Source organism: Oncorhynchus gorbuscha, linkage group LG01, assembly GCF_021184085.1.
Source record: "Oncorhynchus gorbuscha isolate QuinsamMale2020 ecotype Even-year linkage group LG01, OgorEven_v1.0, whole genome shotgun sequence".
Lineage (NCBI taxonomy): Eukaryota > Metazoa > Chordata > Actinopteri > Salmoniformes > Salmonidae > Oncorhynchus > Oncorhynchus gorbuscha.
The window spans coordinates 23,792,674-23,816,461 of record NC_060173.1 but is presented as its reverse complement, the minus strand read 5'-3'; the positions used below and the strand labels follow the sequence as shown (position 1 = coordinate 23,816,461).

General features: G+C 43.2%; 1 protein-coding gene across 5 annotated transcripts in view; it reads left to right on the top strand.

The window, feature by feature from the left end:
- The window catches only part of LOC124035026 (liprin-beta-1-like), a 53,207-nt gene extending 36,690 nt beyond the window's left edge, over positions 1-16,517 (top strand). For 4 of the 5 annotated variants that reach the window (XM_046348463.1, XM_046348454.1, XM_046348446.1 and 1 more), the window contains 15 exons: positions 62-174; positions 674-730; positions 874-934; positions 4,311-4,509; positions 9,546-9,705; positions 10,174-10,311; positions 10,723-10,873; positions 11,568-11,679; positions 11,915-12,003; positions 12,147-12,269; positions 12,524-12,649; positions 12,853-13,041; positions 13,216-13,380; positions 13,716-13,781; positions 15,134-16,517. In XM_046348463.1, coding sequence (XP_046204419.1) covers positions 62-174; positions 674-730; positions 874-934; positions 4,311-4,509; positions 9,546-9,705; positions 10,174-10,311; positions 10,723-10,873; positions 11,568-11,679; positions 11,915-12,003; positions 12,147-12,269; positions 12,524-12,649; positions 12,853-13,041; positions 13,216-13,380; positions 13,716-13,781; positions 15,134-15,217 — 1,833 coding nt within the window. In that variant the 3' untranslated portion in view covers positions 15,218-16,517. The remainder of the gene's footprint in view (positions 1-61; positions 175-673; positions 731-873; positions 935-4,310; positions 4,510-9,545; positions 9,706-10,173; positions 10,312-10,722; positions 10,874-11,567; positions 11,680-11,914; positions 12,004-12,146; positions 12,270-12,523; positions 12,650-12,852; positions 13,042-13,215; positions 13,381-13,715; positions 13,782-15,133) is intronic. The other variant, XM_046348438.1, reaches the window with a different exon arrangement.
- Positions 16,518-23,788: the final 7,271 nt, after the last annotated feature.

The following is a 23,788-nucleotide window of genomic DNA, read 5'->3' as shown; positions in this document are numbered from 1 at the left end:
TTTTGGCGGTTGTACTTTACTAAATGTTCTTTCGCGTTTGGTCCTCTGCTTCATTGTGAAGCTGGAGATGCACTATGGAGCTACTGAAGTGTCTTCGCCCACACCCAGCCCTTCAGTCCAGTCAGCATGCGATCCAAAAAGGGGGCCAGAGCTGGACCAACCTGAACCAGAGAGGTGAGCTGAACTAGAGATAATAATGTTCTATAATCCTTGAAACAACAGGCTTTGTTTAAACCTGTGGGACAATTTCCAAATTTCTTCCAGAACAACATGGTGTTTTCGCTGGGGTGTTTTCGCTAGGAACCAAACAGGAACGGAACTACCTGAATTTCCCCAATTCTTACTTTAGTCAACTTTTGTTTTTGCTATGGTGTAGACCTACTTCCTGAAATGAGGTCCATATCTAGGAGAGTTTTCATGCTTCATCTCGCCCGTAGCATGGTAAATGTGGCATAACTGATGCCGTGTCGACACCACAAGGTCCAATGTGTCTCATAAGGGTGTATAAATCCGCTTGAATGAGTAATAAGGCTTCCTTGGACAAATATTTATAGCCTCCACACCCAGGTTTGACCACAGCCAGTAAACAGTATAGCGTGCAGCAGACTGCTCGCAGCTTGTCCGTGTTAGCATCGGGTTAGCATCCCAACACTTGTCTGTTTATCCCCTGCAGCAAAGCAGGGGGCCAGGAAGAGTCACAGGAGGCCCCCCTTTCATGTGATACTCCACAGTGAGTATGTCTATGGTGTGAAGCTGCATGTCATGTACGCTTCAAGCTTCTGTCAGAATTCCTTCCTCCCAAAGGTCAGCAGTTCAGTACATATGTTGGCCAGATGTTGTTAATGTTCACTGTGATGAGCTTTGTCATTTCAGGACCCTAGATAGCCCCAATTCAGGGAGTCAGGACAACTTGTATGTCAGCAACAGCGAAAAGGTAAAAATATTTCTATTTTTTTTATATATATATTTTTACATTTTACCCCCCTTTTTTCTCCACAATTTCGTGTTATCCAATTGTTAGTAGCTACTATCTTGTCTCATCGCTACAACTCCCATATGGGCTCGGGAGAGACTAAGGTTGAAAGTCATGCGTCCTCCGATACACAACCCAACCAATCCGCACTGCTTCTTAACACAGAGCGCATCCAACCCGGAAGCCAGCCGCACCAATGTGTCGGAGGAAACACCGTGCACCTGGCAACCTTGGTTAGCATGCATTGCGCCCGGCCCACCACAGGAGTCGCTGGTGGGCGATGAGACAAGGATATCCCTACCGGCCAATCCCTCCCTAACCAGTACGGCGCTCGCCTCACTGACCTCCCGGTCGTGTCCGGTTACGACAGAGCCTGGGCGCAAACCCAGAGTCTCTGGTGGCACTGCGCCACCCGGGAGGCCCAGAGATTTCTGTTGAATTCTAAAGTCCTCAGTGAATTTCACCACTAACACTCCATCTCATCATCTGTGGCAGATTACATTGGTGATGGACGAAAAGCCAACAGAGGAGAGTCTTTTCTCTGTGGTCTTCTATGCAAATTTCAGTCACACTTTTTTGCTCATCCTCTCTTTATCATTCTTTATATTCTCTTCCTTTTTGTCTCTTCCGTCTTGTTAGAAAGCCTCCTGAAGGTTAGCATCCTCAGTAAGGCTAATGTTTATGAGTGTGTGTGTGTAGGGATGGACATGGGTACTGGAATGGACGACAAAGCTTGATCTTTAACGAGAGCTCACATTTTTTTCAAATACTGTAAAACTGTTTGGTGGAATGTGCTTTGTGGCAAGTGAAATGTTCTTTGACCCTAGCCAATGCTTCCCACAGTTGGGTCAAGTTGGCTGGATGTCCTTGATACACATAGGAAAATGTTGTGCATGAAAAACCCAGCAGCGTTGCAGTTCTTGACACAATCAAACCGGTGCACCTGGCACCAACTGCCATACTCCATTCAAAGTCACTTCAATCTTGTCTTGCCCATTCACCCTCTGAATGGCACACGTACACAATCCATGTCTCAAGGCTTAAAAATCTTTCTTTAACCTGTCTCCTCCCCTTCATCTACATTGATTGAAGTGGATTTAACATTTGACCTCAATAAGGGATCATAGCTTTCACCTGGTCAGTGTGTCATGGAAAGAGCAGGTGTTGCTAATGTTTTGGAAAATGTGTAAATGCCTATAAAAACATATATCTAAATGATGGGATACACACGCTACATTCCTTGCCAAATGACGACAGTTTTATCACGCATTCAAAATGGACTGGTTGATTGAAGTAGGAAATATGTGTTCCAAAACGAGCTGCAGTTATGGAATAATTTTGTCGCGTCTATTTTCTGCTTAAGCTACTTTGCGAACTGCTAGTGATATTTAGATTTGGCTAGCCTAGGCCCCTCAAACTCAATTCTGGACCTCGAAGCCAGTTTCACTGCATTGTTTTATTGTTCCCCTCTAATTAGGGCCTGATTTAGACCTGGGACACCAGGTGCTTGCAATTAATTATCAGGTAGAACAGAAAACCAGCAGGCTCTGGACCTTGTAGGATAATGTTAAATAGCCCTGGCCTAGGTTATAACCCACCTAAACGTGGACAGGATCCACACGGAAAATATGCAAAAACATTACCGGTAGGTTGATCAAGCAGAGCGTATTTTCATCAGAATCATTAAGCATATGCATACTCCCCAAACATACAATGGGTGTCTTGACTGGAAATAAGAGTGTCTTGTCTGCTAAATGAACAAAACAAGGCTATGCCATTGTACAGCCATAGGCTTCTACAAGCTATCGCCACTACCTCATTTATTTAATTTTATTGAATTTCCAAAACATACAATATACTTGTAGTGAGGCCGCTCAACGACTACATCATACCAGTCATCCAACAGACTCTCATTCAGAGTGACACACAGAAGCATCCAGGGTCAATGCCCTGCTCAAGGGCACATCGACAGATCTCCCACAAGGCCAAAACTGGGGACCCGACTCCGCCAATATTTCCCCTCCCCCACAGTTCCCCAAGAGTCACCCCTCAACCATCCGAGACCCCTCCCACAGTCGTCGGCACCCCCCAAGAAAAAAAATACCAATAATTCCATTCCCCACCCCCAATCCACCAACAACCAAGAAAATGAACTAAAGAGAGAAAAAGACAAGACAGAAAACAATGCAAATAAACAAAGGACAACTAAAATCATAACAGCAAGGTCAACTGTGTATTTTTGAGTACATGTCTGGCACTATTTACATGTGTGTGTGTATATGCATGTGTACAAACACCTGCACGGCATCAGCCTCAGGCAAATCGGCATTAGCTGTAAAAACACTGCCTTTCAGTATCATTCAAACTTTTTTACTATGTTTTATTTGGAATTTTTATTTTTTATACTTTTATCTTTGACCATCATTCAATCCCCGCCCAGCAACTCCTCTCCCAACCCTCAGCTTCCCTCAGCCCATCCCACCCATCTCTGCTCATCTCCACTACTGAGGCTACTGCCTTTTGGAAGATTGTGTTCCTCAATGGTATATAACCAGTTGATATTACGCTTTCAATAAATTCATCTTAAATGGCACTTTCTTTTTTATTGACTGAACATGCAGTATATGGGGCAATTAGGATGTGTTATCTGTAATGGTTATGATAAATTAGGCACTGTTCCGATCTGTTGGGGCGGCAGGTAGCCTAGTGGTTAGAGCGTTGGACCAGTTACCAAAAGGTCGCAGGATCAAATCCCCGAGCTGACAAGGTAAAAATCTGTTGGTTTTTTTGCCCTTGAATAAGGCAGTTAACCCAATGTTCCTAGGCTGTCATTGAAAATAAGAATTTGTTCTTAACAGACTTGCCTAGTTAAATAAAAATTCATAAATGCGCAGAGAGAAATTCCATTGCGTGTTACAAATAAAAATAAATATTTATTTATTAATTTGAGTACTTGAAATAAAATCTGAGTACTCTCGAACAGCAAAAAATGTTTTATTCCCATCCGTGTGCGTGTCACCTTGGTTTCGTTGCATGCGTTTGATAGCCTTTTATCACATTCAATTGAAATGTATGACTTTACACTTTAAGCCAACTCTGCATTGTATGGTATTTTCAAATCCAATTTCCCATAGATTGTTTTATATGTTACTGCGTGTTTGATGTGACCTGGTTCTGGCGTTGTGTGCACTGATTTGGCAGATAGTGGCTATTTTGAAGAATAAGTTGACTTGCAATGATTGTCATGTGTTTGCTTCCTTAGTTGAATGCACTGATTGTAAGTTGCTCTGGATAAGAATGTCTGCTAAATGACTGAAATGTAAATTTGATCTTTCAGCTCTTTTCTGCTACTGTTCAGAATAAGGCTGTGGAGGAGATCAGTAAGATCAGCGAGCGCCCGCCCAAGTCTCCCTCTTCGTCTCACCCCGTGACCACGGAGGATGACCGCTTCGGTAACAAGAAGGCTCGCTCCTCCTTTGGCCGGGGCTTCTTCAAGGTCAAGGGAGGCAAGAGGACAGCCAGCACCCCTAACCTGGGTAAGAGATGAATGGCCTGGTGTGGGTGGATGAGCTCTGGGTCTCCGGTGGAAGCTTTGTGGTAACGGATCCCATATTCACAAAGCGTATCAGACCACGAGTGCTGATCTAGGATCCGGTCCTCCCCACCCGTATAATCTTATTCATTAAGATCTAAAAGGCCAAACTGATCCTAGTTTAGCACTCCTACTCTGAGATGCTTTATGAATTAGGCCCAGATACTGTATAACACTGCTACTCACTGTTTTCTGCCTGCTAACTCTGCTTATTTTGTGCTCTTTTCACTTGTATGATGTGGTATCTTGTGCATTTTGACCATTTCATGTTAGGTATGATTAGATTTGTGAGATGGTAGTCTTCTTCTTTTTTCTAAAGTATGTGGACATCTGCTCTTCGAACATCTCATTCCAAAATCATGGGCATTAATATGGAGTTGATCCCCCTTTGCTGCTATAACAACCTCCACTCTTCTGATAGGACTTTCCACTAGATGTTGGAACATTGCTGTGGGGACTTGCTTCCATTCAGCCACAAGAGCATTAGTGAAGTTGGGCACTGATGTTAGGCGCGTAGGCCTGGCTCAGTCTTTGTTCCAATTCAGTCGGCGTTCGATGGAGTGGAGGTCAGGGCTCTGTGCAGGCCAGTCAAGTTCTTCCACAACGATCTCGACAAACAATTTCTGTATGGACCTTTTTGTGCACAGGGGCATTGCCATGCTGAAACAGGAAAACTTCCCCAAACTGTTACCACAAAGTTGGAAGCACAGATTTGTTTAGAATGTCATTGTATGCTATAGCATTAAGATTACCCTTCACTGGAACAAAGGAGCCAAAACCATTAAAAACAGCCCCAGACCATTATTCCTCCTCGACCAAACTTTACAGTTGGCACTATCCATTAGGGCAGGTAGCGTTCTCCTGGCATCCTCAAAGTCCAGATTCGTCTGTCGGACTGACAGATGGTGAAGCGTGAGTCATCAGAGAAAATCTATCCACTGCTCTTGAGTCCAATGGCGGCGAGCTTTACACCACTCCAGCCGAAGCTTGGCATTGCGCATGTGATCTTAGGCTTGTGTGCGGCTGCTCGGCCATGGAAACCCATTTCATGAATCTCCCGACTAACAGTTCTTGTGCTGACGTTGTTTCCAGAGGCAGTTTGGAACTCGGTAGTGATTGTTGCAACCAAGGACAGACGTTTTTTACGCGCTTCAGGGGTCCTGTTCTGTAAGCTTGTGTGGCCTACCACTTAGCGGCTGAGCCGTTGTTGCTCCTAGACATTTTCACTTCATAATAACAGCACTTCCAGTTGACCAGGGCAGCTGTAGCAGGGCAAACATTTGACGAACTGACTTGTTGGAAAAGTGACATCTTATGACGGTGCCATATTGAAAGTCATTGAGCTCCTCAGTAAGGCCATTCTACTGCCAATGGTTATCTCTGGAGATTTTATGGCTTTGTGCTCGATTTGATACACCTGTCAGCAATCGGTGTAGCCAAATCCACTATTTTGAAGGGATGTCCACATACTTTTGTGTATATATAGTGTGTATATATATTTTTGGTGTTTCTGCCACTTAATTCAGACAGTAAGGAACTTAGAGGGGTAGACAGGCAAGTGAGAGAGATGGTGGAAACAGTGTCGTATGTGACGTGCTGGAGAATGTTACCATTACAGCGCTGCACAGCCTTTTGGTTTATTCTGAAGTCTGAGCGGTTCTTAACAAAGAGCTTGCTTTTTCTACGTAGCTTTTAATGTTTCTATTTTATTTATTTTTTATGTTCTCCAAAACCACACCCATAGTTAAAATACATAAGAACACCATAATGACTAGTCCCAGAAACTTCTCCCGGTCTAATTATGAAAATGTAGCCTACAGTGTGTGCGCTTTGTAGTTGTGTTATATATTATCTTATCTGTCTCCTCCTCCTACCGTTATACTGTGACTCTCCCCTGTTGTTTTTTCCCTTCGGTAACCTTTGACCTCTGTCTTGTTCCTCTCATGTCATGTCTGCTTTCTGTAACACATTGTGAAGATCGTAGCCGGAGTGCGAGTGCGCCTATGCTAGGTACAGTATAATGGAGCCATCATGTCCTCAGTGCAAGGCAGGGCAGCAGTATGGCCTCGCTGGGGGAATTACCACTACTGGATATGACCCTTGACCTCATAACATTCCCTCCGTCCCCTTCCTTCCCAAACCTTCTCAACCAACTGTTGAATATCTACTTTCACTTAACTCACAAACATTATGTGAGCTGAACTGTCTTTTGTAATTTAATTTCATAAATCATGATTCTCCCCAGACTTAGTTAAAAAAAATGTACAGTTTCTTTCTTTGTTGGGTGATCGCTCTATATGGAATATGAGTTGAAGGTGACTTCTACATATTCTTTAAGCATGCTGGTGTTAATAGAGATGTAAGGGTATATATATATAAATAAATTCATGATCAACCCAAGTCTTATGCTAGGTGTTGGTGGTGACCTTGTTATTTCAAGACTTAATGAAGCACATGCTCATGTAGATATAACTTGGGAGTTCTCACATAGGTTTGAATTTCCACTCTAAACATTTGAAAAGAGGTTACTTACACTCCGGCAACCATTAGCCCATGACAAGGCATTATCGTTGCTGCTATTTTGGTATATAATTCTACAGTAGCTACAGTAGACATCCTCACATGCAACCACACCCATGTTACCAGCAATTGTTCAGAGGCAAACAGCTTTGCAACATGGCTGGATAACATCAAAGATCGGAGCCTTTTTTGTATGTTTTGTTCTGTGTGTCGGCAAACTGCTTGTATATGCTCATTTCTATTTCTGTTCAAACTCCCCTCGGAACAAACCATATCCCGGTTTTATAACCAGATGTCATCTGCAGTGATGTTCCCTGATAGTCTTCATGAAGTACATTTCTTTATTTGAATGTTATGTTCTTCCTGATGTTTTGGCTCTTATCAGTTGATATGCTGTTCACTATTCCTGAAAGCTAAATTCAACTCCAAATATTCAAATAACCTTTTTCTTAAACCCACTAAACACAGTTAGATACTGATTATGTTGTGGTTTCCAAACTTAGACCACCTCACTCTCCCATGTAAAAGTTGAGTTCAGTGAAGCTGTCATGCATGCTGTAACCAGAGGCCTAGTGAGTCTCATTTAGGAATATGTGTGTGTGTATGAATTACACTCTTTAGCTCCCGAGTGGCGCAGCTGTCTAAGGCACTCCATCTCCGTGATAGAGACGTCAGTACAGACCCTGGTTTGATTCCGGGCTGTATCACAACTGGCCGTGATCGGTTGTGATGCACAATTGACCCAGCGTCGTCCGGGTTAAGGGAGGGTTTGACCTGGGAGTGGCCGTCATTGTAAAATAAGAATTTGTTCTTAACTGACTTGCCTAGTTAAATAAAGGTTCAATAAATAAACACAGTTCAAGATTTAGGATGCCTCCAATATCTCTTCAAGTATAATATTGACATTTGAATTGTATGCATGTTTTGCCTATACACCAGTGCACAACTAGACTTTGACTGCAACTAAAATAAAATAACTCTTTAGTGCTTCATGAGTCTCCTCTCCATTGCATGCAGATATTAACAGATTCAAATCCAACTTGATTTGCCACGTGCTGAATACAACAAGTGTAGACCTTACTGTGAAATGCTGAATACAACACGTGTAGACCTTACTGTGAAATGCTGAATACAACAAGTGTAGACCTTACTGTGAAATGCTGAATACAACAAGTGTAGACCTTACTGTGAAATGCTGAATACAACAAGTGTAGACCTTACTGTGAAATGCTGAATACAACAAGTGTAGACCTTACTGTGAAATGCTGAATACAACACGTGTAGACCTTACTGTGAAATGCTGAATACAACACGTGTAGACCTTACTGTGAAATGCTGAATACAACAAGTGTAGACCTTACTGTGAAATGCTGAATACAACACGTGTAGACCTTACTGTGAAATGCTGAATACAACACGTGTAGACCTTACTGTGAAATGCTGAATACAACACGTGTAGACCTTACTGTGAAATGCTGAATACAACACGTGTAGACCTTACTGTGAAATGCTGAATACACAACACGTGTAGACCTTACTGTGAAATGCTGAATACAACACGTGTAGACCTTACTGTGAAATGCTAAATACAACACGTGTAGACCTTACTGTGAAATGCTGAATACAACACGTGTAGACCTTACTGTGAAATGCTGAATACAACAAGTGTAGACCTTACTGTGAAATGCTGACTACAACAAGTGTAGACCTTACTGTGAAATGCTGACTTACAAGACCTTTACCACCAGTGCAGTTCAATAAATAGTTAAGAAAATATTTACCAAATAAACTAAAGTAACACAATAAAATAACAATAATGAGGCTATATACAGGGGACACTGGTACTGAGTCAGTGTGTGGGGTAACAGGTTAGTTGAGGTCATTTGTACATGTAGGTGGGGGTGAAGTGACTATGCATAGATAATAAAAAGTGAGTAGCATTGCCTGGGTATTAGTGTTATACCATCCCTATGATTTCTCTGTCTGGGAGTTGTGTGGCTGGCTATAGGGTGTTTCTGGGCCACAGCCTCTGGCCCTGAGATGCAGATATCTGTTCATGGCTGCATCTGAAATGACATCCTATTCCCTACAGGTGAGGAATCTTTGACCGGTTTTTCACAGCAAGAAAGTAATCCTGCAGCAACAGTAAATGTGGATTATAATGAATGGATATTTTTGTAGGGGTCGATACATTTTTATTTGGGGCAAATCAAGTCTTACATTTTAAAGTGAAATTCACACATTTAGAATCCTTTTTAAACCTACAAGTTTGCATTTCCTGCTGTGCAGAACATTTCCTACAACATGAAGATCAATTTAAGATCCTACACCTGATTTTATATTGCACTACTTTTGACCAGAGCCAAAAGGATGCTATTTTGGATGCACCCCATGACTGTCACCATGGTGACATGGTGGTGCTGATGTCCTGTTGTCATTGCTGATGTCCTGTTTCTACAGCTGAGACAGAGCGAGAGGAGGGCACTGACCATCTGGACCTGGCCGGTCTACCCCAGAGGTCAGCCAACAGCGACAGCACCAACACACTGACCAGTGTGACCTCCACTACATCCCCTGAGTGCAAGAAGAAGTCCAAGGGAATCAAGGGGCTCTTTGGAAAGTAAGTGTTAAAGTTGTTTGGTACAGAACTCTTGATGACACTGTCCTGTAAGACATCAATATTGAGTTTTGGGTGCCTGGGTCATTTTCATTAGGCACCAAAACAGAAGGAAACTGACTGAAACGGGGAGGGAGTACTTGAACTTGTTCAATACAAAATGCTTATTTTTTTGTTTTCTGTTGCAAAACATTTAGCTACGGTGTGCCCTAATGAATACAACCCTGGTTAATATTGATCTGATTTAAAACTCTGAATTAAGTCTTGACTAATCAAAAAACTAAGCTGGCAATATAAGGAAGAGAAACATGTTTTGTGTAGTCTTTTATAAAAAAAATTAAATGCTTTCAGCTATGCTAACCCCACCGCAACCATGGTACATTCGTTTGGAGTCATAAGTGCTTAACTTTCAACCATGACCAGACTTGAATTTAAATTATGTATTTGATTTTTTTGTAAAAACAAATTAAGGCTGAGGAGAAGTCAGTCCACCACATTCAACCTGGATGACAACCTATCAGAGGCGGTCGAGTTCAAGAGAGGCGGAGTCCGAGCCACAGCAGGTCCCAGACTGGGCTGGTCCCGTGACCTACAGCGATTACCCAAGAAGTTAGTGTGCACTGTGATTTCACCTTGAATTAATGAGAAACAAGTTTTTGTGCTCTGTGCACTCCCGTTGAGCACTGAGAAACATAATGTGCGTCACTTGGCTTTCCTTTAGCTTTCTGTGTGCTGAAATACACAGAGGAAAAACAATGCTAGAAATGACTTTCTCTTACACTACTCTTATACAATCATGTAGCCTGGTCCCAGATTTGTTGGTGATTTCTTGCCAACTCCTACAGGCAGAGAGCCTAGCCAGATCTGGGACCAGGCTATGTGATAAAAAGGAAGTTGAATCTAAACTAGTCCGGTTTTGCGTCCTACCACGGTCAAGTCATTGTTAGAAGGCAATACTGTCTTCCTTTATGAACGGGTGGCCCACATTAAGCCAGCATGTCCTCATTCTTTCGCTCGTAGTGACCTGGACACCCCGTTTGCCCGCTGGTCCAAGGAGCAGGTGTGTGACTGGCTGCAGGAGCAGGGACTGGGGCTCTACCTGAACATGGCCCGCGTGTGGATCTCTTCTGGACAGACTCTGCTGCAGGGCTCACAGCAGGACCTAGAGAGGGTGAGCACTGAGCAGGAGAGATTGTATCTCAATGAGACTAACCTGTATGAATAAAAACACTTGGACTCCGCAGTACAGCCAGATCATTTGTATTGATCCCCTATGAGGCAATTCGCCCCATTAGGGTTGTGGTTGACGCTACCGAGGTGTAAAACATTTGTTGATTAATTCACTCTACTGTATGTTAAGGACCTTAAATATGTGTCAAATAATCCTGTAAGGGATGGGTTCAAATAATCCTGTAAGGGATGGGTTCAAATAATCCTGTAAGGGATGGGTTCAAATAATCCTGTAAGGGATGGGTTCAAATAATCCTGTAAGGGATGGGTTCAAATAATCCTGTAAGGGATGGGTTCAAATAATCCTGTAAGGGATGGGTCACTAAGGGTAACTTTACACAAAGTGCTGAATGAATAATATTTTCATTTATGGTTAACCTAGGCACTGCCTCTCTTTATACTCTGGCCAAAAATACTGTACTCTATGACCGGAGAAAGTGGATGGAACTAATCCTCTGTTCTGTCCTGGGTGTGTGTGTGTGTGTGTGTGTGTGTGTGTGTGTGTGTGTGTGTGTGTGTGTGTGTGTGTGTGTGTGTGTGTGTGTGTGTGTGTGTGTGTGTGTGTGTGTGTGTGTGTGTGTGTGTGTGTGTGTGTGTGTGTGTGTGTTTGTTTGTTTGTTTGTTTGTTTGTTTAGGAGCTGGGCATTAAACACCCACTGCACAGGAAGAAGCTCCAACTGGCCCTGCAGGCCCTGGGCTCTGAGGAGGATGACAACAAGGGCAAACTGGACTACAACTGGGTGACCAGTGAGTAAATGAATGCCAGTATGGGAGTCGTGGTTAATACTGGGGTTTTACTATGCTTAACATCTCATGTTGTCAATTATATGGTGGGCGTTTCAAATGAATTGTAATCCAATTAACAAGTCCTGAATTTGATTCAAGTGCTCTCGAGATGTACGTTTTGATTTCTAATGTGGAAATTGACTGGCAGGTTGACAAATCCCCCCCCCCCTCCCCTCTCTCTCATCTCCTCCCATAGGGTGGCTGGATGACATTGGCCTGCCTCAGTATAAGACCCAGTTTGATGAGGGGAGGCTGGACGGCCGCATGCTACACTACATGACAGTAGTGAGTGTCGAAGAGATGGACACTCCTGTCCTCAGGCCATGCATGGGATAGGCCTGATCAGATTCAGAGCCACAGAGCCTGCTAACTGTTTCCATCTGACCTGACATTCTTTTTAACATTCTTGCATCTGTGTCCTCTGTCAGAATGACCTGCTATCTCTGAAGGTGGGCAGTGTGCTCCACCACCTCAGCATCAAGAGAGCCATTCAGGTGCTGCGCCTCAACAACTACGAGCCCAACTGCCTGCGCCGACGGCCCTCTGACGAGGTAGGTCCACCGGTTGTTTTCAGTAGTCCCCAAATTAGGGCACATTTTTTATTTCTGTTGCAAATGTTTTAAATAGTTTTCTGGTGTGTGCCCTAATGAAGACAACCCTGGTTCCAGGAATACATGAACACTAGTCACTTTTTGTTATGTACTTCTTCAAGCTAAACAAGTATTTAACAAATATTGGCGTACAATCATTTGGTCTGTTGATAAACAGACCAATTTTTTTCTCTCCCTGTCTCCTGATTGGTCAGAACAACATCACGCCAGCAGAGATCTCCCAGTGGACCAATCACAGAGTGATGGAATGGCTGAGATCAGTGGACCTGGCGGAGTATGCCCCCAACCTGAGGGGCAGCGGCGTTCACGGGGGACTCATGGTGAGAGAGAATTATCAGAGAGCCTGTGATCAGGTTTAATGTAGCCCACAGTGGTCTTGGTAAAATAAGTTTTGTTGTTTTTGAAAAATTACTAAATGCCTAAAACCAGTTGGAGACGACATAGAAATGACAATGGGGTTTTATCTTAGAATGGGATGCGACTCAACCTAGCTCACATCTCATAATGTTCCCTCTTCCCCCAGGTGCTGGAGCCACGGTTCAACGTGGAGACTATGGCCCTGCTGCTGAATATTCCCCCCAACAAGACCCTGCTGCGGAGGCACCTGGCCACCCACTTCAATCTGCTGGTGGGCTCTGAGGCCCAGGGGCTCAAACAGGATTGTCTGGAGAATCCTGACTACACCCTGCTCACCGCCACCGCCAAGGTCAAGGTAGGGGTCAAAAGTAATGCACAATATAGGGAATAGGGCGCAACCATGGTTTTTGGTAAGGAGTGATGAAGAGGTGTGTTTGGGTGTGGTAAGATTGTTTTCCTGTGTTTGACACTGGTTTTGGTTATGAGCTGTGGTCTCAATTTATAATCATTTGAGATCTGTTCCCACCAGCCGAGGAAGATGTCGTTCGGGAGCTTCGGCAGCCTGAGGAAGAAGAGGCAGGATGACAATGAGGAGTATGTCTGCCCCATGGACGTGGAGATGCCAAAGGGACGTAGCTTCCAGAAAGGCTATGAGCTTCAGCTCTACGAGGACGACATTGACCGGCTAGAGCAGGTAAACTTTTTAGTCGGGTCCTAAGTCTGTTTGTGCTGTCTTGCCAACTCCTATGGTCGTTGTCAGACCAAGCATTTTGGCAAAGCATTTCTCTGTAAAGGTTGCATGGTGCTCAGTACACACTTAATAAGTTCAAGCTCCAGATTCAACCTCCACCTTTTAGATTGTTCTCTACTCAATGTTTCCAGTCTGCCTGTATTACATACAAACCTTTTTGGTCGTTCACTGCCGTAACAGGAGATGGCAGCACTGCCTAGTTTCTATATTCGCTCAGAGCAGCTGCACAGACAGGTCTTCTTAGTAATGGTGTTGTCAAACCATATCTGTTATTGCAGATGGAGGACTCAGAGGGAACTGTGAGGCAGATCGGAGCTTTCTCCGAGGGCATCCAAAACTTGACGGTAAGAAGGAATCTTTTATTTTTTTTCTGTTTTAATTATGCTCAAGTGTTATGTTGATATGGTTTGTGGATAACAATATTTAGGGTTTAAGCGCTACGGTACCTTCAGGAAGTATTCATACTACAGCCTGAATTCAAAATTGGTGAAAAAATGTTTTTTTCATCTACACACTACCCCATAATGCCAAAGTGAAAACATGTTTTTATTTTAGCAAATGTATTGCAAATGAAATCAAGATTTCTCATTTACATAAGTATTCACACCCCTATGCTATGACATTCCAAAATGAGCTCCTGTGCATCCGTTGTCTTTTGATCATCGTTGAGATGTCACGAGAACTTGGTTGGAGTCCACCTGTGACCAATTCAGTTGTTTGGACATGATTTAGAAAGAAACACCTTTCTAGAAAAGGTCCCAAAGTTGTCAGAGCAGAAACTATACCATGAAGTCCAAGGAACTAGAATTGTGACGAGGCATATTTCATTTTCAATACATTTGCAAACAAAAATATTTTAAACTTTGTCATTATTGAGTATTGTGTGTAAATAGGTGAGATAAAAGCATCTATTAAATCAATTTTAAATTGTGGAATAAGTCTAGGCGTATGAATACTTTCTGAAGGCACGGTATAAATATATAAGGCATTTGTGACATAAATATAGGTTCTAGAGGTCGACCGATTATGATTTTTCATCGCCGATACCGATTATTGGAGGACCAAAAAGCGCCGATACCTATTAAACGGCCTCTTTATTTTAAATGTATTTTTTATTTGTAATAATGACAATTACAACAATACTGAATTAACACTTATTTTAACTTAGTATAATACATCAATAAAAATCAACCCCCAGCGTTACATCATTTATATGCAACGCAGGACACGCTAGATAAACTAGTAATATCATCAACCGTGTGTAGTTATAACTAGTGATTAATTTATTGTTTTTTATAAGATAAGTTTAATGCTAGCTAGCAACTTACCTTGGCTTCTACTGCATTTGCGTAACAGTCAGGCTCCTCGTGGAGTGCAATGAGAGGCAGGTGGTTAGAGCGTTGGACTAGTTAACTGTAAGGTTGCAAGGTTGGATTCCCTGAGCTGACAAGGTGAAAATCTGTCGTTCTGCCCCTGAACAAGGCAGTTAACCCATTGTTCCTAGGCTGTCATTGAAAATAAGAATGTGTTTTTAATTGACTTGCCTAGTTAATTAAAGTTTTTTTTTTAAAAATGTATCCGATTGTTATGAAAACATGAAATCGGCCATTCCGGTTAATCGGTCGACCTCTAAGTTCTTACATTTCTTCTCCAGTATTCATTTCTTATTTCATGCATTGTGCCCCTGTGTTTCCAGAGCATGCTGAAAGACGATGAATTTTTCAAGGAGATCTCCAACTCACCCAACCCCAGCATAACAGATGACGATTCCAACATGTGACGCTGAGCGTCGCCATGTGACCCTGTTCCCTAGTGCCGTTGTGAACGAAACAGTCTCCACTAGCAGACCAGGATTCAAATACTATTTGAAATCATTTCAAATACTTCAGCTGTGCTTGGTTGAGCTTGCCTGTTGGAATACAATGGGAATAGAAAAGTCTGCCCATCTAGCACTCCAGGCAGGCTAAAGCAAACGCTCAACGGATTTCAACCCGGGTCCTCCACTAGCACACACTCTAGACTTCACCGTAACCCCTACAACCCTCGCAGAGCAAGCACCAAATCTACTTTTAGTATTTTAGATGAGGTATAAAACAAATCTAGATTTTAAAGAAATACAAGACCATGTCTGATGTCATGTGAACTGACACACTCCTCTGTTTTTGTAAGGTGCCAATCCATTTTAACTGACCTATTGGGAGAGGATGTATTTCAAAGCAATACACCACCATAGTTTGCCTACCAGCTGGATACTGGAGACATTTGTAATCCTTGTTTGTATACTGGCCATCTTTCTGTGGAATTAAGTATTAATATCAATATCTGATACACTTTTTTTACAGTAAGATGTACTATAGGACTATTGCAAAATCTAATATATCATTTTAAAGAATATATTTGGCTTTTGAACGAAGTTACTGTCAACAGAAAAATAACGGTATATGCTGTGCAGATTTGCCCAAATTAAGTGGTATGCCCCAAAACAGTTGATATGGCTTATGCAGAAAACCAGACTATTAGCTGCATCATTACTATACTTTCAACATATCGCGCCATATCCTAGACACTCCCAGTAATAGTGTTTCTTTGCATGCATTGGCACCAATGCCGTACTGTATGCATTTTAGGACAATACACAGTTCAATGCATTTGATTCCTGTTAAGTGTCATCATTGCATGTTATTGAAGCCTTTCTTGTAGCCAAAATGTTGTACACCCTGCCAACAGAAGACAGACTTTGTTTTATCATTGTACTGAGAACTATTCTTAAAAATGGCCAAATAGCATGGTTATTTTCCGAGTATTGTAGCTAGCCTGGGTGCCTGTCTGTTTCTGCTCTCTTGCCAACTCCTAATGGAATTGTCATGCCAAACATATTGTTTGGAGTGACAAGGAGTTGACAGAGTAGAAAGTGACTGGCACCCAGGCTACGTTGTAGCATGTTGAGAGAGCTGAAGCAATGCAAGAATGTCTCAAAAGCAAAGATACTATTATGGAACGCCCTAACCACATGAGAAGAAAGTTTATACTGGTACTGAGGTTTTACCCATTTCTAGGGTTAATAAAGTAATTTAAACCAAGTGATGTCTTTCAATGCTCAAATAGGAGGCTTGGAAATGTAGAACATAAAGTGTATGGGTAAATTTTGCTCAGCAGTGCAGATTCAATACCATTTAAAAGCATCCATGTTCGTACAGACCCATATTTTTGTCAACACGTACAGACTCTTATTTTTGTCAACACGTACAGACCCTTATTTTTGTCAACACGTACAGACCCATATTTTTGTCAACACGTACAGACCCTTATTTTTGTTAGTAGTTGCCCAAATTGAACAACTGTGAACACTGTATCCTACCCATTGTGTGCACTTTAAATTAAAGGTTTGACAAGCTATTATTTGCAGCATGATGAACATGAACACATTTACACGCATTAAAAATCAAATACATTAGGGGCAGGAACATTGCCCCTCCAGTTCTGTTCAGGCAGAAGTAAAGTATGCTATTCATGTGAAACCATAACTGAGCCACCTCATTCAATGCTGGCTGCTATTGATGTAGTCTGAACAATGTGTTTTGCATGGAAATCCTCTTGATCTTCCAGCATGATATATTGGTGCTGAGCTGAACCTTGGATAATCCTGTGACTCCATAATGAAGGAATGACTAGAGGTTTCATTGGAGGAAAATAACACAACTCATCTAAGAGTCTTGTAAAATGGTTTTAGTATTTTTGATTGTCTTTAAAATTTTGTCTCTGATGGGGGAAAAACTTTTTCATTAGCTCTACAGTTGTGGCCAAAAGTTTTGAGAATGACACATATTAATTTGCCTCAGTTTGTATGATGGCAATTTGCATATACTCCAGAATGTTATGAAGAGTGATCAGATGAATTGCAATTAATTGCAAAGTCCCTCTTTGCCTTGCAAATGAACTGAATCCCCCAAAACATTTCCACTGCATTTCAGCCCTGCCACAAAAGGACCAGCTGACATCATGTCAGTGATTCTCTCGTTAACACAGGTGTGAGTGTTGACGAGGACAAGGCTGGAGATCACTCTGTCATGCTGATTGAGTTTGAATAACAGACTGGAAGCTTCAAAAGGAATCATTGTTCTTCCTCTGTCAACCATGGTTACCTGCAAGGAAACTCACTCAGGAATGGCAGCAGGCAGGTGTGAGTGCATCTGCACGTACAGTGAGGTGAAGACTTCTGGAGGATGGCCTGGTGTCAAGAAGGGCAGCAAAGAAGCCACTTCTCTCCAGGAAAAACAATATCAGGGACAGACTGATATTCTGCAAAAGGTACAGGGATTGGAGTGCTGAAGACTGGGGTAAAGTCATTTTCTCTGATGAATCCCCTTTCCGATTGTTGGGGGCATCCGGAAAAAAGCTTGTCCGGAGAAGACAAGGTGAGTGCTTCCATCAGTCCTGTGTCATGCCAACAGTAAAGCATCTTGAGACCATTCATGTGTGGGGTTGCTTCACAGCCAAGGGAGTGAGCTCACTCACAATTTTGCCTAACAACACAGCCATGAATAAAGAATGGTACCAACACATCCTGCGAGAGTAACTTCTCCCAACCACCCAGGAACAGTTTGGTGATGCACAATGCCTTTTACAGCATGATGGAGCACCTTGTCATAAGGCAAAAGTGATAACTAAGTGGCTCGGAGAAGAAAACATTGATATTTTGGGTCCATGGCCAGGAAACTCCCCAGACTTTAATCCCATTGAGAATTTGTGGTCAATCCTCAAGAGGCAGGTGGACACACATTCTGACAAACTCCAAGCATTGATTATGTAAGAATGGGCTGCCATCAGTCAGGATGTGGCCCTGAAGTTAATTGACAGCATGCCAGGGTGGATTGCAGAGGTCTTGAAAAATAATGGTCAACACTGCAAATATTGACTCTTTGCATCAACTTAATGTAATTGTCAATAAAAGCCTTTGACACTTGTGAAATGCTTGCAATTATACTTCAATATTCCATTGTAACATCTGACAAAAATATCTAAAGACACTGAAGCAGCAAACTTTGTGGAAATTAATATTTGTCATTCTCAAAACTTTTGGCCACGACTGTAGACTAAAATGTTTGCTCTAGGTTAAATTTCAGATTTCAGTAGAATAGGTTGATGATTGCTACCAATGTGGGCCTGGGAGACTCAGGAGCTGGCTGAGGAGATCCTGAGGCAGAGGGACATCAAGTCTGAGGTCTTGCCCCAGGCATCTCTCTATGTAGCCGGCCAGTTGAGGAACTCCCTGGATTTCCAGGACCCCCAGAACCAGCTACAACCCAGCCTGGGCACCCCCAATGACATCTTCCTGGTCCAGTTCATCTTTTCCTGCATAGAGCGGGGTCTCTACAACTGTATTGTCACCACCAAGATGACCAAACAGCAGAGCCTGTTGCTTGGGGTGGACTGGTTCTGGGGGGGGGGGGGTCCTTTTTATTTATTTTTATTTCACCTTTACTTAACCAGGTAGGCCAGTTGAGAACAAGTTCTCATTTACAACTGCAACCTGGCCAGGAAAAAGCAAAGCAGTGAGACAAAAACAACACAGTTACACATGGGATAAACAAACGTACAGTCAATAACACAATAGAACAATCTATGTACAGTGTGTGCAAATGTAGAAGATTAGGGTGATAAATATGCCATAGAAGTGAAATTTTGCATTAACACTGGAGTGATAGATGTGCAGATGATGATGTGCAAGTAGAGCTACTGGGGTGCAAAATAGCAAGAACATAAATTATATGGGGATGAGGTAGTTGGGTGTGCTATTTACAGATTGGTTGTGTACAGGTTCAGTAATCAGTAAGCTGCTCTGATAGCTGATGCTTAAAGTTAGAGAGGAAGATATTAGTTTAGCTTCAGAGATTTTTACAATTCATTCCAGTCATTGGCAGCAGAGAACTGGAAGGAAAGGCGGCAAAAGGAAGTGTTGGCTTTGGGGATGACCAGTGAAATATACCTGCTGGAGGGTGTGCTACTGGTGGGTGTTGCTATGGTGACCAGTGAGCTAAGGCGGGGCTTTACCTTGCAAAGACTTATAGATGACCTGGAGCCAGTGGGTTTGGCCACGAATATGTAGCAATGGCCAGCCAACGAGAGTATACAGGTCACAGTGGTGTGTAGTATATGGGGCTTTGGTGACAAAACGGATGGCACTGTGATAGACTATATCCAATTTGCTGAGTAGAGTATTGGAGGCTAATTTGTAAATGACAACGTCGAAGTCAAGGATCGGTAGGATAGTCAGTTTTACGAGGGTAGTTTGGCAGCATGAGTGAAGGAGACTTTGTTGAGAAATAGGAAGCCGATTCTTGATTTAATTTTGGATTGGAGATGTTTAATGTGAGTCTGGAAGGAGAGTTTACAGTCTAACCAGACACCTAAGTATTTGTAGTTGTCCACATATTCTAAGTCAGAACCGTCCAGAGTAGTGATGCTAGTTGGGCGGGTGGGTGCGGTCAGAAATCGGAAGAAAAGCATGCATTTAGTTTTACATGCTCTGAAAAGCAGTTTGAGGCCATGGAAGGAGTGTTGTATAGCATTGAAGCTCATTTGGAGGTTTGTTAGCACAGTGTCCAAAGAAAGACCAGATGTATACAGAATGGTGTCATAGAGGTGGATCAGAGAATCACCGGCAGCAATATCGACATCATTGATATATACAGAGAAAAGAGTCGGTCTGAGAATTGAACCCTGTGGCACCCCCATAGAGACTACCAGAGGCCCGGACAACAGGCCCTCCGATTTGACACACTGAATTCTATCTGAGTAGTAGTTGGTGAACCAGGGAAGGCAGTCATTTGAGAAACCAAGGCTGTTGAGTCTGCCGATAAGAATGTGATGATTGACGGTCGAAAGTATTGGCCAGGTCGATGAAGACGGCTGTGCAGTACTGTCTTTTATCGAAAGCGGTAATGATCTCGTTTAGGACCTTGAGCGTGGCTGAGGTGCACCCGTGACCAGCTCGGAAACCAGATTGTATAGTGGAGAAGGTACAGTGGGAAGGAGTGAAGGAGAAGCGGAGGGGGCTTGGGCAAATTGCTGCAGGGGGTACAGAGCTGTTGGCTGGGGTAGGAGTAGCCAGGTGGAAAGCATGGCCAGCCGTAGAAAAATGCTTATTGAAATTATCGATAATCGTAGATTTACAGACGATAGCCCTATTTGGTAAAAGACCAAGTCCATATTATGGCAAGAACAGCTCAATAAAGCGAAGAGAAACGACAGTCCATCATTACTTTAAGACATGAAGGTCAGTCAATACAGAACATTTCAAGAACTTTTAAAGTTTCTTTATGTGCAAAAATGATAAAGCTCTATGATGCAACTGGCTCTCATGAGGACTGCCACAGGAAAAGAAGACCCAGAGTTACCTCTGCTGCAGAGGATAAATTCATTAGAATTACCAGCTTCAGAAATTGCAGCCCAAATAAATGCTCTACAGAGTTCAAGTAGACACATCTCAACATCAACTGTTCAGAGGAGACTGTGTGAATCAAGCTTTTATGGTCGAATTGCTGTCAAGAAACCACTACTAAAGAACAACAATAAGAAGAATATACTTCCTTGGGCCAAGAAACATTAGACAAGTGGAAATTTGTCCTTTGGTCTGGAGTCCAAATTGGAGATTTTTTTTATTCCAATCGCGTCATTGTGAGATGCGGTGTGGGTGAATGGATGATCTCTGCATGTGTATTTCCCACCGTAAAGCATGGAGGAGGAGGTGTGATGGTGTGGGGGTGCTTTGCTGATGACACTGTAATTTACTTCGAATTCAAGGCACACTTATCCAGCATGACTACCACAGCAATCCCATCTGATTTGGGCTTAGTGGGACTATCATTTGTTTTTCAACAGGACAATTATCCAACTCACCTCCAGGCTGTGTAAGGGCTATTTGACAAAGAAGGAGAGAGATGGAGTGCTAAATCAGATGACCTGGCCTCCACAATCTCCTGACCTCAGCCAAATTGAGATGGTTTGGGATGAGTCGGACCGCAGAGTGAAGGAAAAGCAACCAACAAGTGCTCAGCATATGTGGGAACTCCTTTAAGACTGTTGGAAAAGCATTCCAAGTGAAGCTGGTTGAGAGAATGCCAAGAGTGTGCAAAGCTGTCATCAAGGCAAAGAGTGGCTATTTGAAGAATCTCAAATAAATTTTGATTTGTTTAACACTTTTTTGGTTACTACATGATTCCATATGTGTTATTTCACATTTTTGACGTCTTCAATATTACTCTACATTAGTAAGTCGCTCTGGATAAGAGCGTCTGCTAAATGACTTAAATGTAAAATGTAAATGTAGAAAATAGTAAAAATGAAAGAAAAATCCTTGAATGAGTAGGTGTTCTAAAACTTTTGACCGGTACTGTATATACAGGGGGTACTGGTACCAAGTCAATGTGCGGGTGTACAGGTTAGTCGAGGTAATTTGTAGGTAGGGTTGAAGTGACTATGCATAGATAATAAACAGCGAGTAGCAGCAGTGTAAAAACAAAGGGGGGTATCAATGCAAATAGTTTGGATATCCATTTGACTAATTGTTCAGCCTTCTTATGGCTTGGGGGTAGAAGCTGTTAAGGCGCCTTTTGGACCTAGACTTGGTGCTCCGGGAGCTCTTGCCGTACGGTAGCAGAGAGAAGAGTCCATGACTTGGTTGACTGGAGTCTTTGACCATTTTTTTGACCTTCCTCTGACACAGCCTAGTATGTAGGTCCTGGATGACAGGAAGCTTGGCCCAAGTGATGTAATGGGCCGTACACACTACCCTCTGTAGCGTCTTATGGTCGGATGCCGAGCAGTTCCCTTACCAGAAGATGCAGCAACTATTCAGGATGCTCTCGATAGTGCAGCTGTTGAACTTTTTGAGGATCTGGGGACCCATGCCAAATCGTTTCAGTCTCCTGAGGGGGGAAAGGTGTTGCTGTGCCCTCTTCACAACTTTCTTGGTGTGTTTGGACCATGATAGTTTGTTGGTGAGGTGGACACCAACGAACTTGAATCTCAACCCGCTCCACTACAGCGTGTTCGGCCCTCCTTTTCCTGTAGTCCATGATCATCTCCTTTGCCTTGCTCATCTTGAGGGAGAGGTTTTTGTCCAGGCACCACACTGCAAGGTCTCTGACCACCTCCCTATAGGCTGTCTCATCGTTGTCGGTGATCAGGCCTACCACCGTTGTGTCATCAGCAAACTTAATGATGGTGTTGGAGTCGTGCTTGGCCAAGCAGTCGTGGGTGAACAGGAACTAAGCACACACCCCTGAGGGGCCCACGTGTTGAGGATCAGTGTGGCAGATGTTGTTGCTTACCCTTACCACCTGGGGGCGACCCGTCAGGAAGTCCAGGATCCAGTTGCAGAGGGAGGTGTTTAGTCCCAGGGTCCTTAGCTTAGTGATGAGCTTTGTGGGCACTGTGGTGTTGAATGCTGAGCTGTAGGCAATGAACTGCATTCTCACATAGCTGTTCATTTTGTCCAGGTGAGAAAGGGCCGTGTGGAGTGCGATTGAGATTGTGTCATCTGTGGAACTGTTGGGGTGGTATGCGAGTTGGAGTGGGTCTAGGGTTTCCAGGATGATGGTGTTGATGTGAGCCATGACCAGCCTTTCAAAGCACTTCAAGCTACCGACATGAGTGTTACGGGGCGGTAGTCATTTAGGAAGGTTACCTTCACTTTCTTGGGCGCAGGGACTATGGTGGTCTGTTTGAAATATGTAGGCATTACAGACTCTGTCAGGGAGAGGTTGAAAATGTCAGTGAAGACACTTGCCAGTTGGTCCACGCATGCTCTGAGTACATGTCCTGGTAATCCGTCTGGCTCCGCGGCCTTATGAATCCTGACCTGTTTAAAAGTCTTGCTCACATCACCTATGGAGAGCGTGATCACGCAGTCATCTGGAACAGTTGGTGCTCTCATGCATGTTTCAGTTTTGCTTGCCTCGAAGCGAGCATAGAAGGCATTTAGCCCGTCTGGTAGGCTCACATCACTGGGCAGTTCGCATCTGTGTTTCCCTTTATAGTCCGTAATAGTTTAAGTCCTGCCAGATCCGACGATCGTCAGAGGCGGTGTAGTAGGATTCAATCTTAGTCCTGTATTGACGCTTTGCTTGTTTGATGTTTGTCGGAAGGCATTGCGGGATTTCTTATAAGCATCCAGTTTAGTGTCCCACTCCCTGAAAGCGGCAGCTCTAGCCTTTAGCTCGGTGTGGATGTTGCCCGTAATCCATGGCTTCTGGTTGGGATATGTACGTACGCTCACTGTGGGAATGACATCGTCAAAGCACTTATTGAGGAAGCCGTTGACTGGGGTGGTATTCTCCTCAATGCCATT